Below are 12143 nucleotides of genomic sequence, written 5' to 3'. Positions count from 1 at the left end.
TTACTCATGACCAAAAACAATCTGCGCAATCATTTGGAAAATATACATGAATAGAAAATTTATTGTAGACATGACTATCCAAATCTTCTGGAACTGTATTTATTTTCTTAAAAGATTTTGGGGAAAATTGAGTCCTTTTCACTATTTATTATTTCTAAGACAGATTATTTCCCATAATTTCTTTTTATTACTTTTGTATTTAAAAAATACAAAAATACTGAATAACTGTGAAAATGCCCTTTCAGTGGCAGACAGTTACTTTACATGTTGCCTGCAGCGGAAATGTATCTACAGAGAAAGTTCTTGATCTCAGAGATGTGCATGGTCTCCTTGATGGTGGTGTCTCTGCTGCGCACCTGAAGGAGGCCACTCTCCAATGTTTTCTCACTGATGACGACAGTGAAAAGCACTCCCATCTCATCATACCTGGAAGGTGGTGACAAAATGGTACATCAGTAAAAGTTGTTCCAGCTTTTTCAGTCACCAGATATCAGCCAATATTCTACTAAAGGACACCTTACTTCAGCTGTTTCTCAAAGACTACAGAAATACTTTACTTTGCATTTGGCTGCTCCATTGATGTTGCCATAGTTTCAAGGTATCCAGGCCATGCAGAGATTTTAGCTTCCTTAAACTCCATCAGAAGGCCTTCACAAACCTTTAAAGGAGATCATATTGACAGTCATGTACATTCATCAAAATTCATTATATTTATCATGTCTTCAACATTTGCATCTCCTACCAGATGTGTATTTATACATTTGAATGAAGATGAATCAATTCCTTATACCTGTCTCAACTCCATTGTAGGTCCCCTGCTAATGTCCAGAGCAACTTTGACTGGAGCCAAAACTGGGTTCAACTTTAGAACCTGATATCAGTAAAATATAACCAGTTAAACCTCTATTTGGTAAATGAAACACTGATGAATAAAACACATAGTAAATAAAGGCAACCAAATCAGCTGTGTGACGTGAGTCACAGATTTCCAAATGGGGTCACTCATGTCAAACATCTTTACTTTTCTCTGCTGCAGCTTCCGCTTGCTGTCGTCTCTCCTGTGGAGCTGGAGTGAGTTGGACAGAATGGCCATCATACCTCGGTCCATGTTTCCCGTTAAAGACACAACATGAGGAACTGTCTTATGCCGATCTTGGCACTAAGGAATGAAAAAAAGAAAAACACTATATAATTACTCATAGCATCCAATGAACTTACAGCATTTTTTTGGACGATGGAAGGGAATCAGAAAACCCCAGAGGAACCCCACGAGAATGTGGAAAACATGCAAACTCTATTCAAATAATCCTCCTGTTCAAATTGAACCAGCAGCCTTCTGGCTATTAGGTGTAAGTGCTAACGCCATTCCACCATGCTGCCCAGGAAAAAAGAAATAAAAAAATGAACTCACACGAACACCACTCAAGACCCATATACAGCAGCAAACAAGTCGGTCTTCAGCATTGCTTTAAAGCAGGGGTATCAAACTCATTTTGGTCCGGGGGCCACATACACCCTTATTTGATGGGGCCAGACCAGTAAAACATTACCTAAAAGTAGCACTAAGTCCAAATTTTTCCTTTGTCTTAGTGTAAAGGAGGTAAACAGGTATATTATGAAAATCTTTATGTGTAATGAACTGTTCCTCTAAAAAATACATGACAAATTAATATTAAAAATGACTATTAAAAAAGAATTAATGGAATTACACCCCAAAAATATTGTTGGGATAAAAGAGAAAATCTTGTCACTGTGGGAAAATTTGCCACTAGAATTTATTAGAAAACTGATTAGTGGCATGGGAGGAGGTATGATGTTTACAGGGTTATTGGTCGCTATTCTGGTTATTAAATCAATGTTTTTAATTTTGCTGTTTTTTTTTTCCTATCGTTTTTCTGGTTCTTATAAACATAAGAAAAGAAAGATCTTTTTCAAAAAATCGTTTGTTTTCAAATTTGGAGCAAAAAATACATTGCAAAGTCACTTTTTTTTTACATGCCTTTTTTTTTCTATGAAACCCACTGTATAAAACCCCCGATGCATGTGAGAAAAAACGCGCGGATCGCACTAACACAGATTTGACTTCAGGGGGCCGCAAAATATTGTTCCGAGGGCCGCATTTGGCCCCTGCTTTAAAGACATCAATAGAGCCAGCTCGCCAATGTCAAAAGGCAGACGGTTCCACAATATTGGTGTACAAATAGAAAGGACCCTCTCAAAACAGCCTTTTTCTGGACACTTGGGACACAAAAAAAAGACTAGAACCCCGGGAGCACAGAGCACATGCAGGCACATATGGCTTCACCAAATCAGATCGATAAGATGATGCAATGCCATTGACTATTTACAGGTGAGAAGCAACTACTTAAATTCTGCTCTCGCCTGAAAAGGGAGGCCAATGGAAAGAGGCCAGCACCGGAGTTATGTGTTCAAAACTCATCACTCTTATCATTGATTGGGTTATATTATACTACTATCTCTGAATACTTTAGAAATATAAAGATATGGATTAATAACAAATGTTTTTTTTCTATAGTATTGATGCCATCGTAATTAAATAAAATGAATGAACAAATGAGGTAGTAGTTTTCCATCAGCTGCCATTGCCTACAGGATATTTACTAACTCCTAGCAATTTTTTTGTTGTTTAGCTGCAAAAGAAAGGATACAGCGAGAAGATGACTCTTACTACTCCAAGGAATATGTTAATGCTGTTTGTGAACTTTGGCCCAAGTGTGATTTGTTCACTATTTGGTCACTCTTGAGGAACTTGCTTTTTAATAAAATTGAAAATTTAACATTGTAAGACTTTTATTCTGCAAAAAATGCAGTGGGAAATTGAGAGGAAACATATTAGGCTTTGTTTTAATCTCAAGTCACATGACAGTAAGTGCAACTGATTCATTATATAGTCACTAAGCCAGTGTCCAGGGGAAGACATAATGAAACAACGAGCTGACCTGCACTTTGGAGCGGGCTCCACTGTGTGTTTGCAGGAGCTCTGCATCTCCTCGGCTACACAGCGTCTCCAGTGTCTCCTGACCCCACGGGAAACTGTAGACAATCCTCACACCATGGGTTACCATCTCTTCAAGTTCTCCCTCTGGAATGTCACAACTCCTGAAATCTGATGGCGACAGGGCAAACTGGACAGAACGTGGATTAAAGGACAAGGAACAAAATGACATGGGATGTAACCAGTGTTGTCCTTGATAGTCTGGATCTTAAAGTTAATCATAGATCGTAGTCCACCATGAATATTTTTATGATGATACTAATGCTGGTTTATAATGTACTGCAGGCTGTAGATTGTATAATATCCGTCTACCGGTTGCATTATACTGTAATTAATTTTTGATTTATATATTAATAATACATTTAATTTTACTGTAGCGTTGGGGAACCCCAGAATCTTTTGCGAATGATGGTGACTGTTGGGAGCTTATCGTATCTTGGTTCTATGTTAAAGAACTCCATGGTTGAATAATTGTACAATGTTGTGTTCGATGTGTGACACTAACCTGCACCTTTAATTTATAAAAGGGAACTGCACCCTCACGCTAGCTGTTAGTGCTGAGAGAGACAACCCCCAGATTTCAGCTGTTTGTTGTCTGTTAAATTAAACCCATCTTGTAAAGAGAATTTATCTTTGACTCTGTTGTTTGCTAAACCCCAGCTCGCCATAATACATTGATTTCTGATTGACAAATTGTGAATTAGCGAAATAAGAAAGGAGGCAAAGAAATAATTTCATTCAAAAATCAAAGTGCATGTGATAATAACATCAAACCTGACAACTAAATTACTTCTTTATTCATGATACATGAACTAAATTAATTGACAAAAAAAATTACATTGCTCAAATTTTAACAATGAAACTTTCCACAGGCAAGGGGGTTGCGGCCCCTGCTATGAACAATCTTTCACAAAAACAGCGTCTTCAGACACCTACCTTCCTCCACCATTTCAGCCTCTGTCGTGCCCAGTGATCCAGCCACTGGGTGGCGGTTCGGGGGGAGCAAAACCACACAAGGGACGCCAGGGTGACTTCAGCTGGACTCACAGACACAAAGATATTTGTTTATAGTCACAGCATCAGTTAATAACATTGTTATTACCAGATTCAAGTTCCAAATTTATGTAATGAAATTTGATAATACTTTGTCTGAACCTGAGGATACGTGAAAGGAGTCGTGCACACTTTGTTTCTCATTTGTGATCCTTTACTTGCCATTTATTTATTCATTCATTTATTTATTTATTTATACCTGCATATTTTTAGGTAGTTTGACCTTGTTTTCTCAAGGGTGCATTTTATATTTTAAAATACAACATGACTTTTAGATATTTTTCTTCTGCTTTGAAAGTTGAATAATTGCTTTTTACCTCAGGGTATTCAATGTTGAAATCAATCAAACGATTAAATAAAGACAAGTGACCCTTATTGTTAAAAGTAATATATTGCAGCTCAATCTTTGTTACATTCTTTTTACAGTATGTAAGAGTTACATGATATTAAACACTCTGCAACCCTCAAACTCAAATAAAAGGATGATGAGGTTGCAATAATGATCACATCGAAGCTCTGGAACAGTCTCCAATTTAATGATCATCAGCAGACACCGAGGGAGAAACATAAATGCACACTTTTTTAAATCCCAGACCTTTCTTCACTAACCTAAACTGGGTAAAATGATAAAATACACCCGAGAGGAACTTCTCCAACTGAGAAAAGGAGCCGGACTTCCCGCTGCGCGCATCCTTGAGTAACTATGGCGGAGCACTGGCGCAAAAGTGAAAGAACCGACCGAGAGAGACAGGAAATGCAAGCCTTTCCTGCCCTGGGTCATCATGGGGAACGTGAGGTTGCTTGCCGACAACTTGACAGCCCTCGTCGACAGCCAGCATGTCTACAGGGAATGTAGCATGCTGTGCTTCACAGAGACCTGGCTACAGATGAACATACCAGACAGCGATCAGCTTCACGCTGATACACGCGGACCAGGTGAGGCAGAGTGGCACGAGGAGAGGAAGAGTGCTTGCTGTCTGCAACCCCGGTCATATCACAGTGAAGGTCTCTGTGTACATCCCCGATGTGGAGCTCATGGCGGTAGGACTTCGCCCCTACCAGCTCCCGCGTTTGTTTTCACACTCCATCCTGGTTCTCGTCTACGTTCCTCCATCTACGGCCGCAGCCACGTGGTGATGTCATCCACTCGGTGATCGCGGACGTGCAGACACGCCACCCCAGCGATCAGCGGGGTCTTCAACCACGTCCCCCTCACTCACGTTCTCCCCAGCTTCAACCCAATACGTAGACTGTGCAACTAGAGGGAATAAAACCCTGAACCTCCTGTATGCAAACGTGACGAATGCATACAAGTCTTCCTCTTCCCCCCTCTAGTCAACTCGCAGCATAACCTGGTACTCTTAGACACCGATGGTGAAGTGGCAGGTGGCCAGCACCAGGTCTGTGAAGATCTGGTCCAAATCCACAAAGGAGGCATTGCAGGAGTGCTTCGATGTCACTGACTGGAGCCTTTTTGAAAAAGGCTTTAGTGGCGACATGGAGGGCCTCTCCTGTTGTTTAACAGACTATATTAACTCATGCAAAGACAACATAGTCCCATCAAAAAAGGTCAGTTGTTTCAATAACAACAAGTCATGGATCAACAAGAACATCAAAAGCCTTTTTAACAGAATGAAGAGAGCCTTCATGGCGAAGGACCACCAGACCTTCAGGGTCGCCCAGAAGGAGCTGAGAAGGAAACTGAAGGAGGCAAAACTCAAGTATAAGGAGAAGGTTGAGTCCAAAATGGAGCAGAGCAAAACAAGAGAGGTTTGGAGGGAGGTGAGGAAGAAGACAGGCTGTGGTAAAACCACGCCTGGAGCCAAAGGTGGCCCTGAGTTTGCTGTGGCGCAAAACCTTTTCTTCAATAGGTTTGAGATGAGATGAGAACAACTTTATTTATCCTGAAGGAAATTGTTGTGCCAGAGTTTCAAGTAAAAAACATAACAGTAATAGATAATAATAGAAAGGAGGAAGAATAAGAAATACAAATTGTCCTAACTGTTAACTGTAACTACAAAGATTGAAGATTCCCTGCGGCTGAGGGAAGAGGAATTAAAAAGTCTGATAGCCTCAGGTAGGAAAGACCTCCTCTGGCATTCAGTGGAGCTCCTTGGTGGTATCAGTCTACGACTGAAAGAGCTCTGACAGGACGTCAACGTGGCATGCAGGGGGTGATGGATGTTGTCCATGATGCTGAGGAGCTTACTCATCATCCTTCTCTCTGAAACCTGCACAACATACTCCAGCTCCACTCCCAGGACAGACCCAGCTCTCCTAATGAGCTTGTTGAGTCTGTTGGTGTCAGCTGTCTTGAGCCTGCTGCCCCAGCACACAACAGCGTAGAAGATGGCGCTGGACACCACCGAGTGGTAAAACATCTGCAGCATGGTCCTGCAGATGTTGAAAGATCTGAGCCTCCTGAGGAAGAACAGACGGCTCTGACCCTTCTTGATGATGGCATTGGTGTTAAAGGTCCAGTCCAGTTTATTGTCCAAGTGGACACCCAGGTATTTGTAGGTGTCCACAATGTCCACTTCTGTACCCCTGATGGTGACCGGATTCAGGTGGGTCCTTCGTTTCCTGAAATCCACCACCAGCTCCTTTGTCTTAGACACATTGAGCTGCAGGTGGTTCAGTCCACACCACTCCACAAACCTGTCCACCACGCTCCTGTACTCCTCCTCCTGGCCTCCGTTGATGCAGCCCACGATGGCAGAGTCATCTGAGAATTTCTGCAGGTGGCAGGACTGCGAGGAGAACCTGAAGTCTGAGGTGTAGAGCATGAACAGGAAAGGAGACAGGACCGTCCCCTGTGGTGTCCCTGTGACGCTCACAATGGTGTTCGACGTGATGTTTCCCAGCCTCACGTACTGCGGCCGACCTGTGAGGTAGTTGTTGATCCAGGCCACGAGTGGAGCATCCACCTGCATGTCCAGAAGCTTCCTGTTCAGCAGGGCAGGTCGAATGGTGTTGAAAGCACTGGAGAAGTCAAAGAACATGACTCTCACAATGCTTCCTGCCTCCTCAAGGTGGGTGTATACTCTGTGCAGCAGGAAGATGATGGCGTCTTCCACTCCAATCCGGGGCTGGTAAGCGAACTGCAGGGGGTCCAGCGAAGGTCCGACAACATTACGAAGGTGCCTCAGGACGAGCCTCTCCAGCGACTTCGTGACATGTGATGTCAGGGCCACTGGTCTGTGTGTGCTGCGATTCTTCTTCTTGGGCACTCGGACCAGACATGAGGTTTTCCACCAGTCAGGGACAACCATCTGGATCAGGCTCAGGTTAAAGAGATGGGTAAAGATCCCACACAGCTGCGAGGCACATCCTTTCAGCACTCTTGGGCTCAGTCCATCAGGGCCGGCGGCTTTCCTGGGATGAAGGCGACTGAACTCTCTCCTCACCTCCTCAGCGGTGAAGGTAACAGGAGGGGATGGTGAGAGTCCCATTGGGGGGCAGGAGGGCTGAGGTGTAAACAAGACATCAAACAGGGAAGCAGAAGAGGTGCGTGGGGGAGGGGTAAAAGTCTTAGAGGTGAGGGGTGAGGGCGCAGGGGGAGGAAAGTCCTGAGCGGAGCTGGAGGGAGGGTGGGCAGAGGCTTCTTCATCAAACTGTTGAAAAAGGTTTAGTTCGTTGGCCTCATGCAGGTCTCCAACCATCATCTGGCTTCCTTGTTTTCCACGGCCAGTGATGGTTTTCAACCCACTCCACACCTCCCTCATGTTGTTCTGCTGGAGTTTGCTCTCCAGCTTTCTCCTATAACTGTCCTTGCCCTCTGCGATCTTCTCCCTCAGCTCAGTCTGCACCTTCTTCAGCTCCTCTTTGTCTCTGCTTGGGTTTGATACCCAAGTGAGCTCTGGTCTCCCATCCCCCCCTCCTCACTCCCTCACACCCCTGCTGTATGCTCTGCCCCCCCATTACACCTTGCCTCCCCCCATCCCCCTCCTCCTGCCCACCAGCAGCAGCTTCTAAGGACAGCCCTCCCTGACCCTGCCTCACCCCCACCTCTAGCCAGGTGCAGAGGGAGTTCACCAGGTTGAGGCAAAGCAAAGCCAGTGGGGCGGACAACATTGGCCTCAGGGTCCACAAGGTGTCTAGATCCTGGACTACCTTACAGGATGGCTGCAGTATGTCAGGGTGAAAGGCTGTGTTTCTGAGGCTGTGGCGTGCAGCACAGGAGTGCCCCAAAGTACCGTCCTGTCTCCATTCCTCTTTACCTCTGACTTCCGGTACAACTCCAGTTCCTGCCACCTCCAGAAGTTCTCCAGTGACTCTACCATCATTGGATGCATCAACGATGACAACGAGGAGGAGTGCAGAGGTCTGATCATGAGTTTTGTTGAGTGGAGAAACCAGAACCACCTCCTAATCAACATCTCCAATACCAAGGAGGTGGTTCTGAACTTCCGGAAGAATCGGAGGAGACAGGTACCAATCACCAGCCAAGCTAAAGGGGTGGAGATAGTGGACTCCTACAAGTACCTTGGGGTCCACATAAACAATAAACTGGACTGGTCACACATCACTGGTTCACTCGACAGGAAGAGTCAGAGCAGGATGTTCTTCCCGAAGAGACTGAGGTCGTCTGGTGTCTGTAGCGGGCTCCTCAAGACCTACCAGTCTATGATAGCCAGCGCACTCTTCTTTGCTATAGTGTGCTGATGGGGCGGTGCAAGGACCGGTGAGGTCAAAAGGCTCTACAAGATAGTGAGGAAAGCCTGCTCATTGGTGGGACTGAATCTGGACCATCTTCAATTGGTGGCAGTAGGGATGGTGATGGGCAAACTGGGAGCTATCCTGCTATCCTGGACAATCCTTCCCACTCTCTGCATAACGAGCTGTGGCTGATGGGCAGCTCTTTCAGCCAACGGTTCATCCCACCATGGTGGAGAACTGAACGCTTTAGACGCTTCTTTCTGCCCATAACCAGGACTCCCTTGAAAAAGAGGTTTTTAATCTCAATGGGACTTTCCTGGTTAAATAAAGGATAAATAAATAAAACCATCAGACTGTATAACAGCAGTCTGGATGGCACACAACTCTGACTGGCTTAAGGTGCATCTGTGCTGCTACCACAACCTCACTACCTCACCCATTCACATGTCATGCACTAACTCTGCTGTCTTTTTTTATCCTTCTTGGTCCTGGCCATTCTGCATCCTGCCAATTTTTGTGTACTTATTGTATTCTTGTCATTACTATTGTCACTCTACTTATGTTGTCGTTTAGTTTTGGTAGTCTATTTTTCACTCTTACTGTTCCATTCTATTGTCCATTCTCAATACCTGATGTTGTTCCCTCTACTGTCTATTTATTTGTGGATGTCTTTGCTATCTTCTGTCTTCTAACTGTCTATTTATATTTGTATTTATATTCATATTTATTTCTGACATAACTGTAACACTGCTGTGACAAAAGAATTTCCCCTATGCGAATTAATAAAGTTTAAAATCCTCCACCTTCTTTATCTCTAGGTCAAACTCCCTGTATCCTCATCATTCTACTTGGGTCACTCTAAGGTCCCTCTCATTCACAGTCACACATTTCTTAGACTTTAAATCCAAACGTTTATGATCAGTTTTAGCACAGTATGAAACACCACAGTGTTACAAAGCAAAACACACTTGCACAGCACAGATCAGAAGAGGCCTCACCAACCAGAGCCATCTGTGGGCTGGAAGCATTGCCCGACCTCAGCAAGACCAAAAGGAAGTTTCCTGTTCACCAACTTGAACAAGGGGACGAACTGCTCCAAAGCCCCTGAGAAGAAAACCACACATGTAGATGTCAGGTCACATGGAAAGCATGTGCATGAGCGAAGAAAGTTCTCCATTGTCAAAAGTTTATCTGCTCATCTTCTAGCTATTACCAGTAATTTTAAGAACATTATTCAATCAGATTATTATAATTTCTGTCACACAAAGAGAGAGAAAGTATGTATTTGCTCTTTGTTTGCTCTGGGTTTGACAATTGAGGATGTTCCACGTAAGTTATAAATTCAGTTTTACTTATTAACTTCTGACTGCAAAACTGTACGGTGAGTAAGTCCGCTTGAAGAGTGTAGTGGATACCTGAATACTGACAAATTAATCTATATTCATAAAAGCTAGAAGAAAGAAGCAGGATTCATTATTTTGATTCTATCAAGTTTTACTCAAACTACTTCTGCTAATAAGAGCAATTGTTTTCCAATATTTTCACATGGAAGGGGAAAGCAGAACATTCACTACCTGTTGGGAAGGGTTTCTGCAAAGGAAAGTTTTTTTTAAACTTTATTTAACCTTTAACCTTTTATAAAGGTTAAACAGCTGGAAGTGTTAATTGTAAAAGCATTTGTGCCCAGACAGCTTCATCTGACAACTCGTTAATGATGTCGTTTAAATATCTGTATCCAGTGAACGTTGCATGTTTGTGCATTTTGTGCTTAAAATGTTTGGGCTTGTAACAAGCATTACACGAGCGTATAAAAATAGTGTATTCATACCTTGGAGCAGGTTAGTTCTCGCCGACGGGGACCGCTGCAGGAGCAGGAGAATCTCCTGAATGAGCTGCTCCTTGTTTAACGCCTGCTTCAGCACTTTTTCCATCATTTCAGACCTCACAATTCTTACCTGACCTCCTCCACCCGCGTCACCCTGCTGGACCCCGGTGCTCGCCGTGTTTATCCCAAACACCTGAGCTGAAGAGCCGGTCAACGAGTGCCACCACTGCTCCAGCATGTTCCTCTTAAGCTCCGTACCCAGGGGTCCGTAGCTGCATCGTAACCCACGCGTGAACAGCTCAAAGTTAGTTTGACCAGGGGAGACATAGAATCTGTCCTCAGCCAGTTGCAGTAAAGTTGTGAGTTGATCCACATCCTGAGAGCAGCGTGCCCTTGTTAGGAGTGGAGACGGATTGATGCGACGACGTTTGGTGTCAAATGTTGACACGCGTCGCGGCAGGACGCTTCCGGGACAACGAGTAAACATGACAGTCAGTAAATAAAAAACATGAAAGTCATTAGTGGACGCTGGCAAGCCCCCAAACAATTTATCTGCCGAGAATTATAAACATAACTGTACAGAAACACGGGAGCTACACGGTGACATGTGACCCGGAAGTACCTCCAGTATTTCTGGCTAGGGATGGACAAACGACGTAGGAGGGTTTGAGCTCGTGCCGGTCTTTCAGTAGCAAATTGTTTTGAAACAGTGTATCGGAACTTGCGTCAAAGCACAGGAAACACGTGACCCATGGCGTTCAACGCTTCATACGTCAATGATTTTTCAGGTAAGTTATGAATGACATCTCCCCATCTTACGCTTTAATATCGAAGATGATATTTGTATTTTTTGAAGACAACATTGAAACCACAAACTCTATATTTTTCTCATGCGAAAAAGTACAAGGCTTTTGGGCTAAAAATTAGACAAATTTCCATCGTCACCAATTTCTTTCTCAAGAGATTGTTTAACATTTTAACTTTTTAACTTTTAAGCAACAAAAGTGATACACTATGTGTCAATGTTATTTTATGTCCGGCCAATTTCTTCATACACAAAAACAGAATGCAAAAATATTCCCCCAATTTTACGTTCTTTGTAAATGATTTTGAATTATGTAAAACAATCCTTAAACCTTGATATTCCTTTAGAACCACTGAGTTAAACACATATTGTATTCCCCTTGCCATTTATTTATTCATTTTTTCCATTTTTTTTTGTAGAATTAAACATTTCTCACAAGACTTTAATCCTGTTCACTCTTACAGTTATTTGATTGCATACAAAACGAATGTCTTTATGTCTCCTCATTCCCGTTTGTATTATTGACATTGGATTCTATTTAGCCATATTTGTCTGGAGAGTCCAAACAAGTGACGTCAGAAGCCGTCCTCCATGTTGGCTGCTACCGCTGCTGTGACTCCGTCAGCGCGCGTCCTGTAACATTAAACCTCGACTCTTAGTTGAAAATAAAAAAAATAAAAAATAAATAAAAACTATTCTACTGCGTTTCATTGATTTGAAATTGTGATGCTCTGTTAGTCGGTTTAACCGTCGAGCCTCAATATTTTGCGGCAGGTGTCAGTGGA

General features: G+C 43.3%; 1 protein-coding gene across 2 annotated transcripts; it reads right to left on the bottom strand.

Moving 5' to 3' along the window:
* Window positions 1–177: 177 nt before the first annotated feature.
* On the bottom strand, window positions 178–11172 carry LOC147228125 (DNA polymerase subunit gamma-2-like). 2 transcript variants are annotated; one of them, XM_086156359.1, is made up of 9 exons: window positions 10684–11172; window positions 10557–10590; window positions 9731–9832; window positions 3953–4053; window positions 2961–3146; window positions 1022–1159; window positions 791–871; window positions 558–658; window positions 178–426 (listed from the first exon to the last, which is right to left on the bottom strand). In XM_086156359.1, exons 1-9 carry the CDS (start codon window positions 11038–11040, stop codon window positions 261–263), a joined length of 1266 nt encoding a protein of 421 aa, XP_086012485.1. In that variant the 5' UTR covers window positions 11041–11172; the 3' UTR covers window positions 178–260. The 2 variants fall into 2 exon arrangements, with proteins under 2 accessions (XP_086012485.1, XP_086012484.1); XM_086156358.1 differs by having other exon boundaries at window positions 10557–11172.
* Window positions 11173–12143: the final 971 nt, after the last annotated feature.

Source organism: Fistularia commersonii, chromosome 12 (genome assembly GCF_037954325.1).
Source record: "Fistularia commersonii isolate RoL2024-O1a breed Wild chromosome 12, RoL_Fcom_v1.0, whole genome shotgun sequence".
Classification (NCBI taxonomy): domain Eukaryota; kingdom Metazoa; phylum Chordata; class Actinopteri; order Syngnathiformes; family Fistulariidae; genus Fistularia; species Fistularia commersonii.
The sequence above is the reverse complement of the archived record's forward strand: the minus strand, read 5'-3'. Positions and strand labels throughout refer to the sequence as shown.

Excerpts from the sequence above, each read along its gene's own strand:
- LOC147228125 (XM_086156358.1), bottom strand. The coding sequence starts at position 11,040 with ATGTTTACTCGTTGTCCCGGAAGCGTCCTGCCGCGACGCGTGTCAACA. Across the intron at positions 872-1,021 it reads GGAAGCTGCAGCAGAGAAAA|GTTCTAAAGTTGAACCCAGT; the intron begins GTAAAGATGTTT and ends TACTGATATCAG. Across the intron at positions 427-557 it reads ATGGAGCAGCCAAATGCAAA|GTATGATGAGATGGGAGTGC; the intron begins GTAAAGTATTTC and ends ACCACCTTCCAG.